This window comes from Ochotona princeps, chromosome 9, assembly GCF_030435755.1.
Source record: "Ochotona princeps isolate mOchPri1 chromosome 9, mOchPri1.hap1, whole genome shotgun sequence".
Classification (NCBI taxonomy): Eukaryota; Metazoa; Chordata; class Mammalia; order Lagomorpha; family Ochotonidae; genus Ochotona; species Ochotona princeps.
The window spans coordinates 4757140-4783812 of record NC_080840.1 but is presented as its reverse complement, the minus strand read 5'-3'; the positions used below and the strand labels follow the sequence as shown (position 1 = coordinate 4783812).

Sequence of the window (26673 nt, the reverse complement as noted above, 5' to 3'; positions counted from 1 at the left end):
CCCTTTCAGGCCAGCCCCGTACTTTGTGCTTTGCTGTTGCTTCTGCCACCTGGAAGCGTCTCGCTGAAGGTGACAAGTCATGAATCAAGGATCGACTTTGCTCCTTCAGCGGGTGTTACCAATGACTGTGTTGCAGTCGTTTCGTCATTGCAAGATCTTGAATACTGGTTTCATTTATCCTTTTTATTACTCTTGATTTTCATCAATTCTAGTTAATATGTATATTTTCAGTGTTTCTCATTAGTTTTAGAATCATTCTAGAGGGATCTCACTCTTAGATTCTGCACCTAAGCGTGTTTACTCTTTGATGTGAATTCAGTTCATTTCCTTGTAGCTGCTACATTGATGGAATTAATGATATAAAGACTAATGTGTGTGTCAGCTGGACAGAGAGCACTACAATCATGAAAATGTTGTGATCTACATAGCTAGCCTTAGCTGGAATGGTTGGAGCATGGAAGTGAGGAGGAGTTGAAGGAACAGGCAGCAGTGGGTAGGTGATTGGCATAGGGGCTGCTCCTTGTAGACAGTGTAGAGTGTCAGGCTTGTCCCAGTGGTGGTGGAAAGCCAATTGGGTGTTAGTAAATCCCTTGAAGTGGAAGGAACAGATTTCGCATTTATCTCCTTCTTTAGGGTGGTATTTGCCATTTAAGAAAACAGGTAAGTTTTGTGTAGTTTTAGTCTTTTTGTCTCTTTTAATGACAGTTTTTTAAATATGATTTTTGTTTCTCCAGGAAGAAGAGTTGAGAAAAAGTGGAGAAGCAAAGTACTTCCATCTCAATGATGATCTCCATGTGCTCATTGAAGTGTTTGCGCCACCAGCAGAAGCTTATGCACGGATGGGACATGCTTTGGAAGAAATAAAGAAGTTCCTCATTCCTGTTAGTACAGTACTGAACTCTAGCTCACTCAACCTTCAGAGTATTTCCTTTGAGTTAGTCCTTGATAGTTCTTGTTAATAACTGCAAGGTTCATGGATCTTTATTTGTTTAGAAGTCTCATGTGTGAAGTTGCAAGTAGACAGCACAGGTCTGTGTGAATACTGTCATGTTGCTCCTTTTGTGGATGTGAGGAAAGGCAGTTTTGGAAAGTTGAACACTTTCATGTGACACTGAAAATGCTTCACAAATTCATTGTTCTCTAACATTAACCCATCATTTCCTTCTACATGCCCGGCCCTATGCTTGGTGTTGGCCATGCAAATGTGAAAAAAAATTAATACCCAGCCTCAAGAAATAAAAAAATGTGTGGGAAAAGAGAAGTATCAGCAGGTGATTTTGTACAAGCATGATAAATACAATGAACAGAACCATAATGATCATGGGTTTTGGAGGGCACTATTCAAACTGTAGGGTACTCCTGCCAGGTTCATTATATTTTAACAGTTGATATCTGTTTTAATGCATTTAAACACTTTTTAAAATGTGCTTATTTGTTTATGTGAAAGGCAGAGTTAGAGCAAGAGAAAGATTTTCCATCTATCTGCTTTCCCCAAATAGGCATGGTGGTCAGGGGACTGACAGCAGAACCTAGAGCTTCCTCTCCAGCTCTCCCCTGGGAATGGTAGGATTCGTAGCATGTAGACTTTGTTTTGCTGCTTTCCTAAGTATGTTAACAAGGAGCTGGATTGCAAGTGGTGCAGCTGGGACCTGAACCAGTTCTCCTGTGGTGTGTTGGCATTGCAGGAGCAGCTTAGGTTGCTGTGTCACAACACTGTGTCACAATGTTGTGCCCTACCTACATTAAGCTAGGAATGTGATAATTGAAGGAGTATAGAGCTCTGTTTCTTATTACCAAAATCTGTTTTAATGTTTTGTGCGACTTAACACTTTGGCTCTGTGGTCAGTTTATTCTCTAGAAGTTAACGTGTCTGCCAAGTAGCTGTAGGTAGAACAGTGTTTTCAGTGATCCTAGGCTTGGCTGATTGACTTCCATGCAGAGCACATATATTGTGGTCAGATTGTCTCTCAGGAAGAAAATATAGGAAAAGGATATTTTCTGTCACATTTGTCTTAAAAGCTAGGATGTGGGCAAAACCCACAGAGGGAATGTGGGCTCCCTTGCTGGGCAGCCACTCCCACTGGAGAGCGTGGGTGGGGATGGGGGCAGACCAGAACAGGCAAGGATACAACACCTGTGGGCCTCATGTGAGCTACAGTAGGGAAAAGCCAGGTTGGGCTGACTGTTCCAACTAGTGCAAGCAAAAATTAGAGTGGGTGAGGGTTGGGCTTTGCCCCAGCATCAGCTAGCAGAGACTGGCACTGGGGGATATATCTGTCAAGTTAAGCTCCAGAACCACCTGGAGAGAGCATAATCAGGGAGTGGGAGTGGCCTAGTAGGGTTATCACTCCCATTGGATAGCATGAAAACCAGGACTGGGGCAGGGGTGGCTAGACAGAACGACACCTGTCACTATGTGTGTGGGCTGGATAGTAGGATTGGTTGGGTTGAACTAGGCTTCAGTGCCCATTGACATGTACAAGAGCTAAATGGGATGTGGGATATACTGAATTAGTCTGTGGTACATAGTGGTAAGCATGAGAGCCAGGGTAGGGGGCAGGCATGGTGGGGGTTATGGGGAGTCGCCCCAACTAGGCTGCAGCTCCCACTGGTTTGCGTGATGGCCAAGTATAAAGTGGACAGGATCAAGCTGGACTGCAACAGCCTTACTGGTTTGTGTGGAAGACAGGGCTAGAAACAGAACTGACCTAGCAATTGTGACAACCAACATGTGCATAAGATGATTGGGGTGACAGAGGGTGCCGGACCCTGTACTGGCAAGCACACAAAAGTATCAGGTCTGGATCACCTCAGACGAAGTTTCCTTGGAGATCCCTCCAACTGAACTGCTGATCTCAGACTGTGTCAGCCAGTGGATTCTGAATGGATTTCATCGTGCTTGGAATGGCGAGATTGGCAGCAATTCAGAACCGTTGAACTATCAAAACTGCTTCAGCAGGACCCTTGGAGTATGCCCCACATTGGGGACCTGGGATTGGTGGGAGGCTGGGTGGGGCTTCTCCCTTTATTTCTCCCCTGACCCCAGATAATAGTGTGGAAGCAATGGTCTTACCCACTTTCCTGTGGCCCTTGACCCTTTGTACCCTAATCAACTATGTAAGATTATCAAAAATAAGTAAATAACATGCAGTATGCAAAAAGCAAATCTGGGATGTGGGATTGCATTAGCAACTGAAATGGTTAATGTTTTCTTCATTTTTCAGAAGCAAATATAACAAGACATTTATTTACTTTAAAAATAGTGCCTACTGTATGATAGGTGCATATGAACAATTGTAAAACATGGTTTCTGCCCTAATTTTATTAGTTTGAATCAAACAGTGCTGAGCTAATCAAACATGAGAATTTCTGTTTTCCAAACGTGACTGTACCTGGTACCTTGTGTTCCATGACCTTGAAATGTTAGCAGTGGTTCCGCCAAAAGGTGTGTGTAATCTGATTTTCCTCACTGTCAGTCGGTGCTGCCCAAAAGAAGCCTGTTCCATCCTGTCACAAAGATTCTCTGCTGCTTTGTTCTAAATTTTATGTAATATTATTTCATCTAAATCTATAATCAGTTTGAGGTGTGTGTATGTGTATGGTCTGGATATTCATATGTACAATCTGGATTATAAACTACACATGATTTAGAGTTTTCTCTTATGGAAAAATTATATGTGCATGTGTATTGAGATTTATCAAACGCTTTTGTTGCCTACAGAGTGTTTTTTCTTTTTTATGATGTGAATGGTGTCTGCGGTAGTTGATTTCAGAGGTAGAGCCTTTGTATAGGTTGCGGGGTATTTTTATTTATTTGTGGCAAGATGTGTCACATGTGTAATCACAAGGGCTTCAGCAGGTGGAACGGTGTCCCTGTGGATCTTTTATATTGACCCATGCGTTTATTGTTTCTGGGGCCTTGTGTTGCTTCCCCGCGACAGGCCCTTGGGTGGCAGTTCTTTTCTTCCTCAAGCACTTTCCTTATGCTTTTTCGTTAACCAGATGTAGCAGCAGATGGTTTTTGTTTTTCTGGAGAGTTCTATGTCTTACTTGTATTTTAAAGGGTAGGTTATAACATTGTTAGTTGACAATTTGGGTGTTTTGGACGTTTTGAATATGCGTTCTTGCTGCTGCTTGGTCTCTGTTGTTTTAATGAAGAGTGAGTCATTACTTGCAGTGTTGCTTCCTGAGCGTCCCCTGCTTGCACTGTCGCTGTGTCTGGGTTGGATTTTCAGGTTTGTCTTGCGTATGTTCATGCAGCCTGTTGACTAAACGCCATTGATCTGTGTGTTTATGTTTTCCTGTAAGTGTGACAAGCTTTCAGCCATGGTTTCTTTGTGTTTTTCTGCCTTCTTCTCCCTTTCTCCCATCTCCATAGACAACATTGTGTGGGTGTTAACTCAAATGCTGTTGTCCCACAGATCTCCCAGGCGCATTTTTCTTCATCTTTTTCTTTTGCTTAATATTCCTCACATTGAGCCATTGAAGTTGACTTATCATCCGCTCTACTGTTTGTTCTGTCCTGTCAGCTCTGTTGTCTGTCTCCTCTAGTCAGTTTGTCATTGCAGTTACACATGTTTCATTCTCTTTTTTCCCCAAGTCCAACATCTGTACCTTTTCTAAGATAGTTTCTTATTATTGTGTTTCCTCTTGAGTATGGATTATAATTTCCTGTTTCCTTTGTGTTGCTTAATTTTTGGTTGGAAATTATATGATAGGTAACATGTAGAGGGAAACCTGGATTCCTATTTATTTTTCTTGACACAGGGCATTGTTACTTCTTTTTATCTTCTGTTTCTATTGGTTTGGTTGTACTAAATCGCTGACTTTTTCCTTCTGCTTTTACTTTTCAATGTGACCTGTTTGTGTTTTCTCTAGTACTGGAGCGTGGTGCGCCGTGCTCTGTGTGTAGGCTGGGGAGTGCTTCCGGACTCCCCCTTCACTGGGATTTCTCATGTCTCCTCTATATGTGAGCATACTCCTGCTGAGACAAGGGTGTAGGCAGAGATGTCTCCATCTTTGCTATGCATATATATATATATATATAGCCTGGCATTTGGGCAGAAATGGGTGGGCAACTCATCCAGGGCTTGTATGCTCTCATTTCCGGCATGGCTGGGAGATTTCTGATGTCATTTGTCCCATTCAAGAACTGCAATACCAGGCTTGTTGATTGACTTATCATTCCTGTTCCTTTGCTACCCAAATGGCTACAGTCATTTACGTTGCTCCTGGGTGTAGGGTTTTCCACATATCATTCCTAGTTAAGTGAGTCTCCTAGAGAAAATTGGGAACTGTCACTTTCCCAGCCAGTGACACTAATGTTCCAGCTTATGCCAGGGAGAGATGGGCTGACATCTCATGCAAAATACTCAAATCCCACTTTTCTTGCCTGAGACTTAGCAATTTTTCATTAATAGGTGCGTTCTCAGGTTAGTATGTGCTGTAAGTCAGTTTCCAGCTTCCTTAAATGATTGCTTTGAATTACTTTATCAAATTTTATTATTGTTTTTTTGTGGGATGACACTATGTGTTTCTCACATGTAACCAAATGTCTTATCCTCTTTGTGTTTACTTTTTAAAGCCTCTTTGATTTGGGGATCCTTATCTGATAATATGTGAAGCTTCATTTTATTTTTTAATGTCTGCATAAAGCTTTATTATATGCATATACTATAAGTTTTTAAAACATTTATTTTCATTTGAAACATAGTGATGGGGGTGGGGCAAGGAGAGAGATCTTCTATTGACTGATTCACTTCTGAAATTTTCACAGTACTTGTGGTTGGGCCAGGTAGTATCCAGAAGTCTGAAAGTCCATCCTGGTCTCTCCTGAGATGTCAGTGGCTCACAGGCATTTGTGCCATTGTCTGGTCCCTCCAGGACACGTTAGCAGGAAGCTGGAGTGAGAGTGAAGGAGCCAGGGCTCTGCCCTGCACTCTGGCATGGGGTGCTCGCCTCCCAGTCAGTCCTGAGCTGCTGGGCACAGCATCTAATCCTGCCTTATGTCTATTGCAGTGCAAGCACATATCCCAGGATACTCAGACACAAATTTTGAAATATTTTGGTAAACATATATGAAGAGTAAATTCCTGGGAGAGAACTGTGAATTGTAGTACGTTACTTTTAATAATTTAAATACATTTCCCATTCTCCATTCCAGCATATGAATAGATTTTAAGCTCATGGGACAGAAAAATTCTGCTATATAGATTCAATTAGAATGATAATTACCTTCCTAATCTTAATAACTAATGTTATTGATATTAATGTTGTAATAGAATAACTTTTCAGATGAGACATTAAATGATCATTTAAAATATAACGTTGTAAAAATAAAATACCATGTTTATTTCTTTTTCCCTACTGCTTTAAAACAGTATTTCTGGTGCTGGTGTTTTACATGGCAGTAAAGACACCAGTCCAGGCACCTGCATCGTATACAGGAATGCTTTGGGGTTATGGCTCCATTCCCGACTCCAGCGTTCTTGCTCATGCACACCCTGGGAAGCAGCAGGTAGCAGCTCCATTGTTAAATCCTGTGACCGGGCCCGGCACCATGGCCTAGCAGCTAAAGTCCTCACGTTGAATGCGCCAGGATCCCATATGGGCACTGGTTCTAATCCTGGCAGCTCCACTTCCCATCCAGCTCCCTGCTTGTGGCCTGGGAAAGCGGTCGAGGACGGCCCAAAGCCTTGGGACCCTGCACCCATGTTGTAGACCCGGAAGAGGTTCCAGGTTCCTGGCTTCGGATTGGCACAGCACTGGCCATTGCACTCACTTGGGGAGTGAATCATTGGAGGTCTTCCTCTCTATCTCTCCTCTCTGTATATCTGACTTTGTAATAAAAATAAATAAATCTTTAAAAAAAAATCCTATGACCCATGTGAGTTCCACATCGAGGGCTCCACTTACCCCAGTCTGTGGCAAAGCATCTGAGGAGCGAACTAGTGGATGTCGGATTTATGTCACATTTTATTCAGAATTTGTTTTAGAAATTGTTTACTAATCTTCATACATTTAAGAAAAATTTTATGGAGGCTGAAATAACAATAGATGTAAACGACGCTGAAGGTACACTTCAGAGTAAGGAATCTGTCTTGGATACAGGGCACTGCTCCTAGACTCTCCTTCTGACCCGCAGTGATGGGATGAGTCAGCATGTCTCTTCTCTTCCTCCTGTGTGCTTCGGGGGATTCTTCCTTTCTAACTCATCGCGGTCACCTTGCGTTCTTCTTTCAGAATGCTGTCTACTAAAAGTTGCAAGTCATTTTTACTCTGTTTTTGAAAAATAAGGACGGCATGATGTGTATCTTATCAGTTTACTAAATTTCTTTCACATTTCTAATTTTCAGCAACTCATAGAGGAGGTTCTCTGAATTTTGCATCTGTAGTCAGATATGCTTCTATTTCTGCCATCTGAAAACCTGCCCTTATAATCCTTCCTCTTGTCTTCTTTATAGCCATACAGCTGAAGGAAGACACCTGCCTTTTGCTCTGTCGGTGACTGAGTTCCGTTCACTCCTAATTCAGTTGTTCGACAGAATGTGGCTTTGGAGAGAGAATTCAGTCTCGTGTTAAGGTTTTGGGGAGTTATCTGTCTCCTTTTAAAAAAGTATTTTAAGGCAGAAAAACCAGTCCCCCATCTTCTGCATCATTCTCCTGGCTGCCTGTGGTCAGGATAGAGCCAGGGATTAGTCTTTGTGTGTCTCCATTGTGGGTGAAAATGACTCAACTGTTGGCCCTATTACCTACTGCATGCAGAGCACATAGCAGTAGGAAGCTGGGACTCCACCCCAGCATTCATATGGGGTGCTACTGGGGACTTGCCTTGAACTTCCCGCTCTTGGTAATGGGGTGCTACTGGGGGCTTGCATTGAACTTAAAGCTCTTGGTATTGGGGTGCTACTGGGGACTTGCCTTGAACTTCCAGCTCCTGGTAATGAGGTGCTACTGGGGACTTGCCTTGAACTTCCAGCTCCTGGTACTGGGGTGCTACTGGGGACTTGCCTTGAACTTCCAGCTCCTGGTACTGGGGTGCTACTGGGGACTTGCATTGAACTTCCAGCTCCTGGTAATGGGGTGCTACTGGGGACTTGCATGGAACTTCCAGCTCCTGGTAATGTTCCACTGACAGCCCTGTATCGTTTGAGGTGTATGGAGAATGAACCAACAGTTGGGAGTTTTCTTTGTCTTTCTGTCCGTATCTGTTAAATATATAACTAAGATAACATTTGGTAGAATTCATGAGTAAAATCATATGGGTGTGAGACTTTTGAGGAAGGATGGGACAGGAAAATGTTGAGTACTAATTTAGTCTTTGTTTAGCAAAGGAAAAGCTTTGTCCTCACACAATATTTATGACCACCAAATATTATGGTGTGGTGTTATGTTATGTTATGTTATGTTATGTTATGTTATGTTATTATTTCAACCTGCCAATTTTCAAACTCTGTAGACACCAAGTGGGTATTCTGCAGTGTTGCAATTCTGACACTCAGGGTTTGGAATTGTCATCAGCTTTCAACAGGTTAAGGCTGCTCCATTGAGATGCCGTTCTAAAGTCCCAGGTTTCCTGTACTTTTGGCCAGCTAGACCTCACAATCCGAGTGCCTTAGCCCCCTCTTACAGTTTATTAAGTTATTATAATGACTCGCATAACACAAGAAAAGCATTTACTTGCTGGTTTCGTTGGCTATTAAGATGTAGAGGAATTACCAAATGAAGAGCTACGTAGATAAGATCTTGAACAGTCCTGAGCATGGAGTTTATATACCTGCAAAACTGGAGTGCACTTCCCCACTGGCCTGTCGATACGCTCACCAACTCGAAAACTCTCCGGGTCTTTCAGAGTTTGTGTGGAGACCTCATTGTGTATGATTATTGATGAAATCATTGGCCCATGGTTACTAAGGCATTTTCCAACCCTTTCCCTCCTCAGTGGTTTTAGGCAATTTGGGGCTGAAAGTTCCAGTGCTACAATGAAAACTCAGGCACCCAGTCCTTCCAAAGTCATGTCATTAGTATATATGCCAGTTGGATGAAATGCTATGACTATGAATCTCAGAAGCTTCTGTCCCTCTGCCAGTCTTGAAACTCTGAGAGTTCTGCAGCAGAAACCAATTCTGTGTTTCCTGATATGTCACACTTACTACTGTCTGTTGAGCTTTGGTAGATACTATGTTTTCAGGAATTGATCCATGTCATCTAATTGTATCTATTTTGATGGCATGTAGTTGTTCATAATATTTCCCATATGCATTTTTTAAATCTCTCAATTCCAAATGATACTCCATTTTATTTCTGATTTAAATAATCTTGAATCTTGTTTTTTTTTTCCTCGTCAGTCTAGCTAAAGGACTATCGATTTTGTTACTTTTCTAAAGAGCACTTTTTAACATTTTTCTTTTTTTGTTCTTTGTATCTATTTCTACTTTGATTTTATCTTTTGTTCTTTTGGTATTTAGCCTTTCTCCTTTTCCATTTTTGTCTCTGAATTTATCATTTGTTTTTTAAAAGTAGGCATGAAAAATTATAACTTTTTTTTCTGACCATTGCCTTCGATTTATCCCATACGTATTTAGGTGTGTTGTTTCTGTGTTTTCCTTCATCCCAGGGTAATTTCAAATTTTTGTTGTGGTTTCAGTTTTGATATAATGGTTTTTGTGTGTGTGTGATTTCACTGTTAAATATATTTGAATGCCCAACTATATAAATTAATTTCTTATTCATTCTGCTGTAATCAGAAGAAACACTTGGTGTGACTTCAGTTAATAAGTCTTGGGTAATGAGTTAGAGTATCCTATAAATAAAGTATTTGACTTTATTTATTCCATGTCTTTGCTGATGTTTAGTAAATGTTGGGAGGAAATTATATTAATAAATTTGTGAATTTTAGCTTAGTATTTTAACCATTCTTGAGTATTCAGTAGTAGACCTGCTTTACAGTGTTATAAAACAGAACATTTTCAGTTTAGTACACTTAGAGCTTGTTTTGTGAACTCCACTATTTACTTATCCTGGAGAGAATCAATTTTGTTTATTTTATAGATTCAGTTGCCTCAAAAATTGTTTTTTGCCATAGGTACTTTGACATTTTAACATGTAGCAGATTGTGCTGTCCCGTCCCTGTGCAGGACTATAATGACGAGATCCGGCAAGCACAGCTGCAGGAGCTGACATACCTGAACGGTGCTTCTGAAAATGCAGATGTTCCTGTGGCTCGAGGGAAGCCTGCCCTGCGCACACGAGGTGTTCCAGCCCCTGCAGTCACCAGGTAGGTGTTATTTGTTGAGTTGCTGTGTTTGTTTGTTTGTTATGGTAGAGTACTAAAACAGTAAGTTTAGTGTTTCTCTAGGCTGAACTCTAACCTTTACCACTTACTAGTTTATAACTCTTGACAAGTTATTATTCGCTGTAACATGGGTTCTTTAAAATGTGGCTTGTTTTTATGTAAAAAGCTTTTGGAGAAGCAGGTTGAGGTAAGCCTTGGCCCTGTTCTACCTTTGAGCACAACTGGCCAGGTCACGACACCATCACTGCTACGCGCAGTGTTGTGCACCCAGGGCGGATCTAGATGGCTGTTAGTGACGTTACTGTAAACATGCTGTGATATGTGACAGTTCCTTCACTGTTCAGGAAGCGGAGCTTTACTGTGTCCCTGGATTGATGATTACTTTTAACAGATAAGTGATTTAAGTAAATTGTTTATCTGATGTGAATATCCACGTTTAAATCTGACATGAGTGTCTCAGAATTATTTGAGAATTATTTCTTAAATATTTATTTTAATTTTTCTCCCCACAGAAGTTAGTGTGTAAAATTAATGCAAGTTTTTCAACTAAACTGGTGTCTGTAGTGTTTTTATATAGACTTTTATATGAATTAACTTATAATAGCATTCTTCTATATCTCCAAGTTAATTTGGAGAAATGAAAAACACTTTCTCAGTTGGATGTTGCTGATCTCATCAATGGCAGAGAAGTTGCACTTGATACTGAGTGTGGTACAGGTGGGCTTTCTATAGTTGAAGCAAAACAGCCAACAGTAGATTGTTCTGATGATTTTGCATGATAATGAATATAGATTCTCAACATATGATGGTCTCTTTGATTTTTCCTCTTAAATGTATTCAAAATTATTAGAAATTGCTTTTATTATTTTCCTATATCTATAGTCACAAGTTACCACAAATTTGCTGACAGAATAAGTATAGTTTTTTGTTTGTTTGTATATGTGTGTGTTTGTGGTTATGGAGGCCAAATGCCCAGAATCGGTCATTTAGGTCCAAGTCAAGCTGTTGCTTTGAGGGGTGCCCTGCCGGTAGGCTTTAGGTCACAACCTTGCCACTCTTCCTTTCTGTTTCTCCTAATGCTGACATTACTTAGTTTGTGGCCACAGACTTGTAACACCTCCTTCGGTCTTGACACTGCATCATTCTCATATTCCATCTCTAATCACTGTCTGTTGCAATCTTCAGTACCTGGAGCTCCCTGGACCTGGTAGCTTCCAATCATCATTTTAACTAGAAATTTAGCCTGGGTTTCTTTGGTGTTAACGTATTTATTCTTGCTGACCTAACTGCCTAAGGGACTAGCTTCCTTTTGGTACAAACCTAATGCTTGTTTGCTTGAATTCTTATAGCACCATTTTTTTATTCCTTGTTTCAGAAATATGGAAAATGATTATTGTAAAATATAGTTAATTGTGAATTAAGGAATATTAGCAATGTGATCAATATGACTCATTTGATTCGCTTGTTTGCAGGGGAAGGGGAGGAGTCACAGCCCGGCCAGTTGGAGTTGGTGTCCCACGAGGAACACCAACTGCCAGAGGAGTCCTGTCCACTCGGGGGCCAGTAAGTCGAGGAAGAGGTCTTCTCACTCCCCGAGCAAGAGGTGTTCCGCCAAGTGGGTACAGGCCCCCCCCACCGCCACCCACCCAGGAGACCTACGCAGAGTATGTAAGTGAAGATGTCTCACTGCAGTTGTTTTGTTCATACTGCCTCAATGCCGGCATAAATTGATGTTGGAACTAGTCCCTCCTTCTGTTTTAGTCCTTGAATATTCTTCAGTAAGCACGTATTAAATGCCAAGTACTTGATCCAGAAAGTGAAAAAGAAGTCATGGCCTCTTTTGTTGAATAGCTTAAAGGTATGAAAGAGGAATTGTTGCAGAGAGATAGACGGTTAGGGTCATGGAGATGTATCTTCAAGCTCTTAGCAGAGTTTACCTCTGCTTGACTGTGTTGCTCCTGAATAGATCAGTTATTTAAAACTAATCACCTAATGACACCATGGTGATTTTACCTTTAATGTGCTTGCTTTTCGGATGTGCAGCTAATCATCTTTAGTAGTAATTCTCGGTTTTTCTTTTAATACCAGTATTATATAGTGATTCTTTAGTGGTAATTCTTTTCAGTGAAGAAAGCAAATGTTTCCTGTTTTTAATTAATGCAGGTTAATGTTTGATTCACCATTGAGTAATTATTTAATATGGTTCAATATGGACTTAACATAAAGTTATCCAGTTATTAAAATTGGGAGAGAGGGATTCTTTAAGAGCAAATGTTCCTTAGATTATATAAAGAAAATAAGGTACAGTAGATAAATGATTCCTGTTTTAGGTAATTGAAAGTAAGGTTATTGTCAATGAATGGAAATCAATGACAGAAATAAAATGCAAGAATCAGTAGGTTTTCATATTTTATTTTACAATTTCTTGCTAAGTGCATTTGTTAAACTCAAATCTTTACATTGGACACCCTGAGTTTGTAAAGAATGTCTGAGGTTGCTATGTCCTTTCAGGGCTTTAAGCCTTTGGCCATAGCCTGCTTGGCCTAGATCAACTTCTCATGTTTCGTTTGACACTGTCCTGTTGTCCTTAGAAACTTGGATTAGCGATTGCCTTGGAAATTCCGAAAGTGCCAGCTGACCTGGCACAATTACTCAGATCCCGTGCTCTTCTCCCGCCTAGCCTGTGACCTCCTGGAAGGGCAGGAAAAGGGAGGGTTTATTCCTTTTCTCTGAAAGAGTGCCTCCTGGGAGCACAGCGGCGTTTCATTCTGTAATTAGCAGTTCCACCATTTTGCCACTCGGTGTTTTCATTCCTTACAATTGGATGTGTTCCTATTTTCTGGTTCTTCTAAAAAACTCGTAGTAATAATCATACCTTGAGCTTTTCCACAAATGCTGAGTCTTCTGAAAGTAACCAGGACTGAAGGAAAGAAAACATGTCGAATCCTTTTTAGGTAGACCTGAAAGTCTGCTTATTTCCTCCTGCATTTGCCGTGGTCTGTCTGGTGCTTGGTTTAATGTAGATGTGCCGTGGGTAGTAGACCTGCTGTTTGCTTGTTTGCTTCTCCGTTTGCCTTGGTCTGTCTTGTGCTGGGTTTAACCTAGCTGTGGCGTGGGTAATATGCTGGGATTGTCCAGAGAAGTGATGTGTGAAATGTGGATGCTAGACTTAACTTTACAGTAAAAGTGGTAGGATTTAGGCAAGATATGTAGCTTTTTTTTTCTGGCTTCATAGCACACATGTTTCAGGCAAGAGTTATTGTCTGCTTTGAATATATTGTGTATTTTCTTTTTTAGTAGAGATTGGGTTAACCAAATAAATACTTGCCTTCTCTGACTCAGAACATATAGAGTAGAACGAAATTAATGAATAAAAATTGAAATTTCTTGAAATATTAAAGGTCAAGAGATAGAAAGCAAACTCAAATGCGACTCAAAGCACTCTGTTTTTCTCCTTGTTGCTCTGATTTTTTTAAATAATATTGAATATAAAGTATTAATAAAATAGACTAGAATGGTACTCTGTTGAACAATGCTTTCCACCCACTAATGTTGAAAATAACCCAATGGCATTGTGGAAGAATATTTGGCTTCCTCCCAGAACTGACGGAAGTTGGCCATCTCCAAGTGAGGAAGGAGCGTGGTCAGAGCCACACCCCCGCCCCGTCATTCCTGCCGCTGCAGCTGCAGTATTTCATGCAGGGTCAGTACTCAGTCTTCCACATGCTAGTGTTGCCTTCACATGATAGACAGTCATATTTGCCATCGTTGCTTTAATTTGACTGGAATGTGGCTTCACAATTTTCATCAACTTCATAAAATACCAACTCTTAACATACACAAAGCTTGGGGGAAAAAAAAGAAAAAAAAAACATACACAAAGCAATTGCGTTCTTTTCAGTTATTCTTCACATGGTAAAGTGAGACTTAAAAAGAAATATTTCTTCAAGTTGAGTTGCTTTATTATTTAGTATCTTTTTGTAAGTATTTGTTATTCCTGGGCATATCTTTAAGTAGTCCAGAGGAAGGATTTTCATCATTTAACATAGCATTTTGTAAGCCCTGTTGATACAATATAAGAAAAGTTCTGGTAACTCCATGTTGTTTATAAGTAGATAAAATCCCTTGCCTCACTGGCTGTAGGATGCCATCAGCAGCACCTCCTGCCACATATGTTGTTTTGGCCTCATCTTCCCCTGGGAGTGGGACAAGTAGGAAGTAGTTTTTATTCAAGGTTTTTTCTGTGCACAAGCACATGAGTTCTTTTTTAAAAATGTTTTCACGGGCTGGGCACCGTGGCCTAGCAGCTCAAGTCCTCGCCTTGAACGCACTGGGATCTCATATGGGCACTGGTTCTAATCCCGGCAGCTCCACTTCCCATCCAGCTTCCTGCTTGTGGCCTGGGAAAGCAGTCGAGGACGGCCCAAAGCTTTGGGACCCTGCACCCATGTTGTAGACCCGGAAGAGGTTCCAGGTTCCCGGCTTCGGATTGGCGCAGCACCAGCCGTTGCGCTCACTTGGGGAGTGAATCATCGGACGGAAGATCTTCCTCTCTGTCTCTCCTCCTCTCTGTATATCTGCCATTGTAATAAAAAAATAAATCTTTTAAAAAATGTTTTCTAAATATTGTTTTAGATGTTCAGAATAAATGTATGCCCCTGTAACTCTTACAGCCTGAGCTAAATTTACTAGCACCATGGTCTCCTCCTGCTGAAGCTTACAGTTTCATGTTAATTACTAATGAAAGGAAATTCCTGTTTCTTCTGCTCGGTTACTATTCTCATTACTTCATTTTTGCACATTATGTATGTATGTTTTCCCATATTTAACAATTTCTTCCTCAGTTTTGATCCTGTGTGGAATTAGCGTAGGCTCCCAACCCCCAGGTGAAGGGCCTCATCTCACAAAACTAGCCCATATTGCAGATGCTAATCACAGCCAGTGTTCCTGTCGTATGCAAACTGGGAGATTTCTGTTTGCTTGTTTTATCTACAAGGATGAGCTCAGAACATTTAGAAGGAAGGGACACTTGAGGCTGTCTGGGGGAACCCTGGGGCCTCCATACCCTCCCCAGGAATTCCCCTCTGGGTACCTGTGTTCTCTTGGATTCTAAGGTGCAGTTATTTGCAAACTATGTAATACACCAACACAAAGGGTTTCGTTCTTCCCCGGGTTCCTAGTATCTCATTCTTTCATTGTGTTCTTTTTTTATAATTGGTTGCTAAGTCTTTCCCTTCTCTCTATGACTATTTGAGCTGAAGCCTGTGTGTTGCAATGAGTGTAGTTATGATGCAGTTCTGAGCCCAGCGCATTAACTCACAGGTGCTTTGTTGATATCTGATTCAGTCTTACATTGAAAGTATGAAAAGTTGGAGCTTGTATCAGCTGTTGAGTATTGAGAAGGAGCAGTGACTGTGTGACCAACAGGAAAACGCACTGTCCATAAATTCTTGATGAGCTTCTTGAGCCCTCGAGTACTAAGTGATATTTTGGTCATTATGTTCTTCAGAGGCGTGGGCACAGAGGTGACCAAGCTCCCTGATCATAAACTGTTTCCTGAAGACACCCACACCTCCTGCTCTGTTTTGAAAAGCTCTTTTAATGTTACATTTGCCATTGTTTACCTTTGTTGTCTTCACATATCTTAAATGTGTTCTGCTACAGTCCATTCTCCAACATAAAGAAAGAGAATTTATAAAATTTTTATTTATTTATTTAAAGAGAGATTTACAGAGAGAAGAGACAGAAAGAGTTAAGTTCACTGCTTCACTCCCCATATGACCAAACAGCCATAGCTGAGAAGATCTGAAACCCAGAGCGGGGAGTTTGTTTCTGAGTCCCTATGTGGGTGTAGGGGCCCACGGGCTTGGGCCATCTTCCAGGCATTCGCAGGTCGTAAGCCATCGATAAGCTGAATCAGAAGTGGAGCATCTGGTACTTGAACTGGCACTCATGTGGGATACCAGTACTGCGGGGCAGAAGGATGGCCCGTTAAGCCTCCATGCTGGCCCAGGGAAGATTTTTAGAATTATGGAAAATATGGTCTTTTTATGATAAAGTTGAGTCTCCTCTGCATGTGTGACAGCTTTCCTACCAGTCCTGACTAGTTCCCTCACCATCTTGCCCTTCCCCACATGTCATTTCACACTTCATCCTCCCAGCCAGCGCTCCCTACACATGCAGGAGAATTTACGGCTGTTTCATTCCATGTGCTCGTGGTTCTTTTTTAATGAACTTCCTTACCTAGAGTCAGCTCTTTTAACCATATTTGTCAGTGCAAAACCTTTTTGGTCCTAAAAGAACATAATTACTTTTAAAAAATGAAGCTATAATCAGTAAGGTCTTAATTGGCTTTGGTTTTGATTCTAGAACATAGATTGCCAGAGATAGCAAAAATAAACCAAAAGGCTGAATGGTGATTTCAAAACTACTTTCCTTGTGCAAGGAGAAACAAGCAGACAGAATGAAAAAAAAATAGCTAGTTAATACCAAATTATTTGTGTGAGAGAGTATGTGTAAGCTTAAGGAGTTAGTGAGAATTGAGTTCAGCTGGGCTGTTGGAGAAATGTGGCGGTTATCTCTAGTCCTGCTTTCTCAGGTCACGCTTGGTGAAGTGAAACTTTGATAGAAGTGACTCCTTTCTGTGTTTTAGCCTTGTTTGATTTGAGCTGCTGCAGGAACTCGGTCCAAATGCGTGGCATGCTATAATCTTTATGTAGCTTTAGTCTGTTCTGTTTGCATGTGTCACTACCTCCGTGTTTGCTTTGCTTCGTCCTCAGGAGATTGTGGGTGCGTTGGGGTTCGCTGATTCACCCAGAGACTCGCTGGGTCTGACATTTTGGGAAGATTCAACAAATGTGAAGAAGATGGATAACTTGCTCTTTATTTATTTCAGATAATTCCTGTTGTTATATATTGTGTTGTATATACTTTTCAGCATATTTGCTCAAATAAAATTGAACATATTAAGCCAGTTTTAGCATGCATAACATGAATCATTTAATGAACTAATAAATATGAAAGACAAGGTAATCTCTTAAAGAATATTATTCTCTGTGGCAAAATACTTGGTTTTTAATCCCCTGTTAAAGCAAAATTCGTATGATGATGGGATTTCTGAAAAAAAATGCTGATTGAACCTTTACATAAACTTGCCATAAAACATCCAAATCTGAAACCTGCAACTGTAATAAGGTTACTTATCAGTTGGGAAAATCTAAGATAATCTGCAAAAGGAAAACTTGAGAAAGGGAGGACCTTTTTTGTTTCTTTGTTTGTCTGTCTTCCTATTGGGCCTGCGTTGGCTGTAGGTAATAGGGGTGTGATAATGCCAAGCAAGGAAAAGTTTTAGGATTGGACAGTCCATGAAGGAATCCACTTGTAGTTTCAGGACTACTTGCAATCAGTAATCCAGGAAATTTATACTTAAACTGGTTATAGTGGCTGTGATAATCAGAGTGTGAAAGTGTCTACTATTGATTCCTTCCTTGATTGATTTGAAAGGCAGAGAGAGAAAAAGAGGCGCACCTTCCAGCTGCTGGTTCACTCGTGGCCAGGGCTATGCCAAGGAGAAGCCAGGAGCCTGCGCATCTATTGAGATGAGGATCGGGTTTTAATTCCTCATTGCAACCAGAAGAGAATGGAGAGACATATTACAGATCCTAAAAGCAAAATAGTGTCAGTCCAGAATAACATACCCCTCACAACTCTGATTGTATTTAAAAATGAAATAAAAAATGTCCAAAGTAAGGAAAAACTGAAAGACATTGCCTGTGACAGACCTGCCCTCCAAATGTTGCTTAAAGATGTGCTATAAAAAGGAAGAAAAAAATAATACCCGCCACTCAAATTCAGAGGCAAATGTGGAAACCATGCTTGTAAATTGACAACAGAAGACTAAATCAAACAATAAGAAAGCCAGTGCTAAAATGACAGAACCAAATTATTGCCTGTGGGTATTAACCTTTCATGTAAGCTGCTTAAACTCATCATCAGTTAAAGCCACAGATTAACAGACTGGGTCAGAACACAAGACCCATCCATCTGTTGCCTACAGAAGACACATCTCACCAATTAAAATATTCAGAAACTGAGAGCAAGTGGATGAAAAAGGATATTGTAGGCTAACAGGAAGGAAAAACAACCTGGTGTAGCTGTTCTGATATTAGAAAATAGAGACTTCAATGTGAAAAGTGTTAAGAGAAATGAAAGCAGAAAACACATATTAATCAAGAGATGCATTCACCGAGAAATCACAGGGTATGCACATGCACCAAGTGCCAGGGCAGCCAGGCGTGTGGCACGAGTGTTACTACATGTAGAGGGAGAGGCAGACTGCAGTGCTCAGGAAGGAGCCGACAGAGCTCACCCGGACCACAGAGCAAACGGGCTTAACTGACCTATAGAACTCTCCTCCCGACAGACACAGAACGCATTTTTTTTTCATAAGAACCTGGAACTTTCTCTAAGACTGATCACATTAAATGCCAAAACAAGCCTCTTCAATTAAAAAAATGAAATCATAGAATGTATCTTTTCAGATCATCTTGGAGTCATACTGGAATCAAACAAATCCTTGTACCACAGGAAAAAAAAATGGGTATATTTGGAGACTGAACAGCATGCTGTTAAGTGAACAGTTAGTTATAGAAGAAATCAAAGAGGAAGTAGAATTACTTGAATGAATACATAAGCACAATATATCAAAACTCGTGGGACACAGACAGCACAGTTCTAAACACAGAGTTTATTGCAATTAGTACCTGAGTCAAGAAATTAGAAATTAACCAGGTAAATGAGCTAACTGTACATCTGAAGGAGCAAAAAAAAAATAGCAAAGTAACCTCAAGATTAGCAGAAAGACATAATAAAAATATGAAAGGAAATAAACCAAATAGATACCAGAATTATAGTGTATAAAATCAACGAATCAAAGAGTTGGTTCTTTGATAAAATCAACAAAACATATTCCTCACTAGCCCAACTGATTTAAGGAAAAGAAAGAAGATGCAAATCAATAGAATTAGAGATGAAAAGGAAATATAAAGATGGATAGATCAGACAAGTGTAGAATAATCTGGGATTACTGCAAGTAACTGTACAAACAAATCAGAAGACCTAGAAGAAATGGAAAATTCCTGGACAATTTAACAAGCTGAGTCATGAGATAATTAAAATATAATTAGTCTTATAACCAGGATAGAGATTGAGTCAGTAAATAAATTCCTCCCAACCAAGAAAAGCCCTGGAGCATATGGCTTCACTGCTAAATTCTATCAAACCTTTCAGCAACAAATGAACTCTGCTCCACAAACTACTTGAAATAATAGAAAGGGAGGTAGTCCTGCCAAAGTCTTTCTAAGAACCTAACATCACCTTAATACCAAAGCCATGGAGAGACATAACAGAAAAATAGGACACAAACCATTATCCCTGATGAACATAGATGCATAAATCCTCAACAAAATACTTGCTGATTGGGACAGTGGATTGTACTGGACCCCGTACTTCAAAGTACACACAAGCATCTGGTCTGGGTTCACCTCAGACAAAGTTTCTTTAGGGATCCCCTCAATCGAACTACCAAACTTGGATCCCTAAGCATGAAAAGACAGAGGACATAACAAATGAATCAACTACCCCAGCCATATGTTGGCAGTGGAAAACAGGGCAAACGGAGCCTCTAAGATCGACTATGTCAACCAGTGGATTCTGCAGCAATTTCTTCATGCTTGAAATGGCGAGACTGGCAGCAATTCATAACCGTTGAATTATCAAAACCACTTGAGCAAGACCCTTGGAGCATGCCCCACATCAGGGACCTGGGATGGGTGGGAGACTGGGTGGGGCTTCTCCCTTTATCTTCCCCTTTACCCCACATATAGAAAAAAAAGGTGTGGAAATAATAGTCTTACCCGCTTTCCTGTAGCCCTTGAACCTTTGTGCCCTAATCAGCGATGTAAAGATCGTCAAAAACATAAGAAAAAAATGGGAAAAATTGTCAACAGAATCCAACAGTGCAGTAGTTTATTCACCTGGACCAACTTGGATTCATCCGTGGCATACAGGGATGGTTTAACTTTTGCAAATCAATAAATGTGATATGGCGCATCAGCAAAATGAAATGGAAAAAAAAAACAGTTGTCTCAGTAGAAGCAAAGGAGAGTTTTGATAAAATTCAACACACTTCATGCTAAAAACCTTAAGGAAGATAAGCATAGAAGGAATATTTTGCATCACAATCAAAGCAATATGTGAAAAACTCAAAGTCAACAGCAGACTGAACAGGGAAAGACTGGAAGTTTTCCCACTAGGATCTGGAACTAGACACAGATGTCCATGTTCACCACTGGACTTCACCATAGTACCAGAAGTCCTTGCTAGAGCTATTAGGCAACAAGAACAAGTGAAAGGAATTGTGATAAACAAGGAGTTAGGATTATTCCTGTTTGTGGGTGACCTGTCTACACATGAGAGAACCCAAAGACTCAATAAAAAGGCTATTGGAACTCATAAGAGAATTTGGCAGGGTAGCAGGATGTAAAATCAATGAATGTAAATGTATGGTCTAGCATGCACAAATAACTCCATGGCTGAGAAAAAACAATCCCCTTTAAAGAACCTTCAATAGCTTGGAATAAACCTAACAGAAGATGTGGAAAATCTCTATGATGACAATTTTATCATCTTTCTGGATCAGTAGTATAAATATCAACAAAATGTCCATATTCCCAAAAGTAATACAGAAATTCAATGTGATCCCAATCAAACTCCTAACAACATTTTTCTTAGAGGTGAAAAACTTATACAAAACTCATTGGAAACAGAAGAGATGATGAATAGACAAAGCTATCTGGAAGAATTTAAAAAAACAATAAAATAATATTTGGAGGAATCTCAAATGCAGACCTCAAGACATACTACAAGGCAGTGGTAAGAAAAACAATCATGTGCTGACACAGAAACAAAGAAGGGCAGTAGAACTGAATAGAAATGCCAGACATGAGTCCACGAATATATAGCCAAGTATTCTCCGAAGAGTAGCAGTGAAGATGCTACAAACAGAATGAGAGAAAATCTTTACACACTACACAACAGATAGGAGTGCGATACCCAGGATTTACAAAGAGCCTCAGAAAGTCAGCATCAACTAAGTCAACATCAGGCGAAGGAAATGAGCAAATTTAAATGGATAATAGACACATGAAAAAAATGCTCAGGCTTTCTAGCTACTTAGGGAAATGCAAATAAAAATCACATTGAGGTTCCACTTAACTTCAGTGAGATTATTCTGCATTTGTAAATCTACTCACAACAGCTGCTGATGTGTATGTAGGTTAAAAGATACCTTACTCCACTGTTGGTGGGAATGTAGGCTAGTGCTGCCACTATGGAAGTCAGTATGGAGAGTTCTAAGACAACTGAAAATTGGTCTACCATATGACCATGTATCCCATCCTGGAAATATATCCAAAGTAGTGAAATCTGCATATGAGAAAGCAACCTGCAACCCTATATTTATAGCGTGATCACAAGAGTGAAGATACAGAAACAATCCAGCTGCTCATCAGAAAAGTGGTGTTAGGGAAATTGGAATACTGATCAGCCATTAAAATATAATAGAATTCTGCCATTTGCAATGAGTTGGTCCCAACTGAACCTTTTGACTTCTTAGTGTCATTGTAAGCTTTGAGACTGAGCTACTGTGCATTCTTATGAGTTCATCAGAATATAAAAATTCTTTTCTTTAGCACTGAATTTGTTTTGATTATCTCATAGTAAGATGTTCATTGAACACAATGTACAATTGTTCTACATGTGGCGTGATACTACCTCTTTGCAAGAGGGAGAAGAAAAGCCATGCCATCAATGGACCTTCAAGCCCTTGCTTTGCTGTGGTTGCTTTCAAGTTAGGAACACAGTGAAGGCACTCCAGGATAAAGCAGCATAGCAATGTCCACGTGACGGCAATACCCGTGTATTTTTGTTTCTAGACCTTGAAGGAGATAGTATGTGGTTAGGTATATGTTTGGGATATTCCGTAGGGTATTGGATCTGTGTTACAGTGTCACATCCAGCCCTCAGCAAGCCTCCCCTTCTGGAATTAGTTTTCATGGTCATTGTGTTTCAGCTACGGAGAGGTAACCAAATGACCCAAATTTTCTAACATCAGCTCTAAAATGTTTATTCCCCAAATTCGCTCTTCATAATGTCATGGGCTAGAATACATGAGGGAAGAATACCAGAATGAGAGCTGGAGTTGGGTATAAACTGATACCCATATCAAGTGCATCTTATTGACTGAGGAAGAGCCTGAGCTGCCTTGACCATTCTTTGCAAAACCATTAGGGTATAGTCTTAAGGCCCATAAAGAAATTACTGCTTTAATTTATTAAATTTGGAAGAGTAATGATGTAAGTATTAGGAAACAATTAAAAATTATTATCTAGGATACACCTTTCTCTCTCTGTTTTAAAGATTTGTTTCTTTTTTATTTAAAAGTCAGATTCGCAGAAAGAATGACCTAGAGACATCTAGACATTGTGACCTAGGAGCACAATGTGTAGAGCTGGGCCTATCCAAGGCTGGACGTTTGGAGTGTCCTCTAGCTTTCCCACATGGATATAGGGTCTGAAGGCTTTGGGTTGTCTTCTGCTGTTCCCCAGGTCATAAGCAGGGAGCTTGATTGGAAGTGGAGCAGCCAGGACTAGAACCACTGCCCAAATGGGATGCCAGCACCACAAGTTGGGGGATTAGCTGTTGAGCAGCACGCTATCCCACACCTGACTTTCTTAATTTTCCTGTTCCAGTTATCATAGAAAATCAGTATCTTTTTCAGTTTCCAGAGGAAAAAGACGTAGCTGATAGATATTAGATATTTGCTGTATGAAAATTGTTAGTGTTTATGGTACTTGTATTAGCTCAGTCAATCCTGACATCAACCCTGTGAAATGAATATTACCGTCTCGAGGACTTAGAGTGGTATTTCCCAAGTTGCACTTCCAGTAAGTAGTAAAACCATGTGGCTTTATTTCCTGGTGAGAATTTTTTTTCTATGCCTTTGATTTCACCAAAAATACCTGTTGTCATTTAGAATAGCAGTGCACATCTTTTGAATACCGCCATGATTTAGACGCCTTCCAAAGCCAAGCAGCTGACGAGGGAAGATTGGGATTGGGAGCTCAGCAGTCTTGCCTGAAAGCCAAGTGTGGTACCATGTCCATTTCACCTACATTCAAATTGTGTATTTGGTGCTGGAAAAACTGACAAATGAGAGAGAAAAATTGTTTAATCTTTTCAGGATTAAGTTGCTATTCATAATTTAGAGCCAGTGTTACATAATTATGGAGTAATTGGCCTTAACCAGTGCTTACACAAATATTGTAGACTCTCCTCAGAAAACATCTGACAGTGATTACTGTTCAAAGAGTCAGAGAGACTGTTCTGCATAGGAGCAGGTATCTTACCTTTCTTGTAGATGCATGCTTGCTGCCTGTTGTATGGCTTCATAACTCATTGTTTATGTGAGGTGAACATTGTGGCATTCTCTCTGGAACATGACAGTAGGGCATCCCTTTAAGGTGAAGACTCTTCTGAAACTTTAGTAAGATGGAAAAAAACAAATGTATTTTTAAATGTGCTTACAATTTTTAAGTTTAGAATTTTGTTTGAAGACTGAACTCATAATGCTTCTAATCCTATTCAGAAAACTAACACTTACCTAAAGCTCCATAGGGCTACTTTGGGGAGTTGTAACACGAAGATTTTACTAGTGGAAGATTTTCCCAATGTAATGAATACCAGTGAAATCTTTGACAGATGAATAATTTCTTTTTTTTTTCAACCTAGAATCTTTTGTTTTATTTATTTATTTTCTTTTTTTATTATATTTTTGACAATCTTCACATAGTTACTTAGGGTAAAAAGGTTCAAGGGCTATAGCAAAGTGGGCAAGACCACTATTTCCATATTGTTTCCTTCATGTTCAAAGGGGGCTATCAAGAGAGAAGGCCCACCCAGCTTCCCACCCACCCCAGGTCCTGGATGCAGGGCATGCTCCGAGGTTCTTGCTCAAGTGGCCTTGATGGTTCACCAGTTACAAATCGCTGCCAGTCTTGCCACTCCAAGCACGATGAGGTCTTTGCAGAATCCACTGATTGACATAGTCCATCATAGAGTCTCTGTTTTCCCAGCATTTCGCTGCCAATATATAGCTGAGATGGTTGATTGACCTGTTCTGTCTTCTGTCTTTTCTTGGTTAGGGTTCTGAGTCCACCATTTCGATTGGAGAGATCTCCAAAGAAACTTTGTCTGAGGTGTTCTCAGACCAGATTCTTGTATGTTCTAGCAAGTACAGGGCCCGGCACAGTCCCTCGCCCCAATCAGCTGGTGGTTGCAGTTGCTGGGTTGGTTCTGTTTTCAGTGCCAACAGTTGAATAATTTCTAAACTGCTTCTATTTCTTGTTTCCCACATAAGAAATTGATTAAAACAGAATACAGTTTTTGAACAAATTGTTTGTGAAAAATACATTGTAAATATGAACTGAAAAGCCTGCAGAGATAAGAGATAAAAGCCTGCAGAAATAAAAGTTCTGCAATATTTATATTTATTTTTATATTCATTTTTTATATTCATTTTCCTAGAAGGGAGGACAAGAGCAGAATGAAGCTTACTTGAACTGCTCTGGAGCCTCACAGCCAGGATTTTGCATAAATCACTTGAAAGATTGACTTATTTTAGAAACACAATACTTCCAGTTGTAATTCCAGATTTTAAATACATTAGTATGGATATCCCCACCATCATTTGTTTCAACTCCACAACAAAAAGCAAACCTCATCGATTATTTTTTTCTGCTTTTCTTGATTCTTGATTGGGATGAATTCCTATAATAAAAGAACATTAAAAAGTTTATTAACATATTCCTTTCATGTACTCTAATGCATGAAAGATGCCCAAGAAGTGAGTAAATATGAAAAAGGAGACTAACTTCAGTGTACAAAGCATCTTCAACATAGAACAATAGTACATTTTCTAGAAAAATGTCAGGACAGAGAAAAAGGAAGACTACTGTGGGAGGATGTGTGGCTGGATTCCCCTGTGTCGTCTCAGTGTGCCGAGGGTCAGAAGTTGCCTTTGAGGGCCAACTTGGGGATGAGGGGGTCAGTGTTTCCCATGCTGTATTATTCTAGTCTTCATTGCTTGAACTGAAAACCAGAGAGGAGTCTCTTTGGTAAAAACAGGTGTTTGTTTGTTTCGTTTTGTTTTGTTTTCCATTTCACAGTTTGAAAATTGTGGTTCATCGTTGAAGTGCCTTGTAGTCTGGCATTTGTGAATTTTGGTCATGGTGAGCATGAGGCATGGTCACACAATGGCCCACAAATTGGAGAAAGAGAACCTAGCCTGAACTCTGAACTCAAACTGAAAAAAGTCATTTCATTTGCTTGAAAGGAAGAATTACAGAGAGGGGAGCAAGAGAGATCTTTCATTTGCCAGTTTACTGCCCAAATGGCTGTATGTCCAGAGCTGGACCAGCCTGAAGCAAGGATCTTGGAGCTTTCTTCTGCTCTTCCACGGAAACTAGTTAATGTAGTACCTGACAAATAGTTACATATATGACTTTTATTATTGGTGACTTAGAAATGTAATTATGCTGTTTCTAGTGTGACTGTGTCTTTCAAAAAAGACTCTTAATTTGTCTCACATATTAAGAAATGAAGGCCAAATTCGCAGTACGGTTCATATTCACTGGAAATTCTAAAGTTTAAAAGTCCGTTTCCGGCGTTGATTAGGATGAGCATGATGACACTTGAGCACTGCTGTGGGATTGTAAACTAGTGCAGTATTTGGCACTACTGTTAGAGCTGAGCAGTTTTTGTTTCACAATTTATTTTTATTCAGGGAGGAGAAACACAGAACTTGCATCCTTTGGTTCACTCCAGAGCTGAGCCTATCTGAAGCCAGGAACAGAAGTTTCTTTTGGGTCTTTTCTTTCAGCTCCCTTCAGGGGCCGAAGGACTTGAGCCATTCTGTACTACACTGCTTTCCCAGGCCATAAGTAGAGAGCTAGATTAGAAGTGGAGCAGCTATGTACAAACTGGAGCCCAGATGGCATGCTGGCTTGATAGCCTGGAGGATTCTAGCCCATAGATGGGTCCAACGTTGTGCGGCAAATTAAGTTGCTGACTGGGTCCTTAATGAGTGGGTTTAGCATTGTTCTTTTTTTGTTTGGTTTGGTTTTTTTTTTAGATTTATTCATTTTTATTGGAAAGCCCGATATACAGAGAGGAGGAGAGACAGAGAGGAAGATCTTCCATCCTATGATTCACTCCCCAAGTGAGCTGCAACAGCTGGTGCTGCGCCAATCCGAATCCGGGAA

The 26673-nt window shown here is 40.2% G+C and overlaps 1 protein-coding gene across 2 annotated transcripts in view; it reads left to right on the top strand.

The window, feature by feature from the left end:
• The window catches only part of KHDRBS3 (KH RNA binding domain containing, signal transduction associated 3), a 161288-nt gene that overhangs the window by 80531 nt on the left and 54084 nt on the right, over positions 1-26673 (top strand). For both annotated transcript variants that reach the window (XM_058668454.1, XM_058668453.1), the window contains exons 4-6: positions 735-881; positions 10137-10276; positions 11767-11962. In XM_058668454.1, coding sequence (XP_058524437.1) covers positions 735-881; positions 10137-10276; positions 11767-11962 — 483 coding nt within the window. The remainder of the gene's footprint in view (positions 1-734; positions 882-10136; positions 10277-11766; positions 11963-26673) is intronic.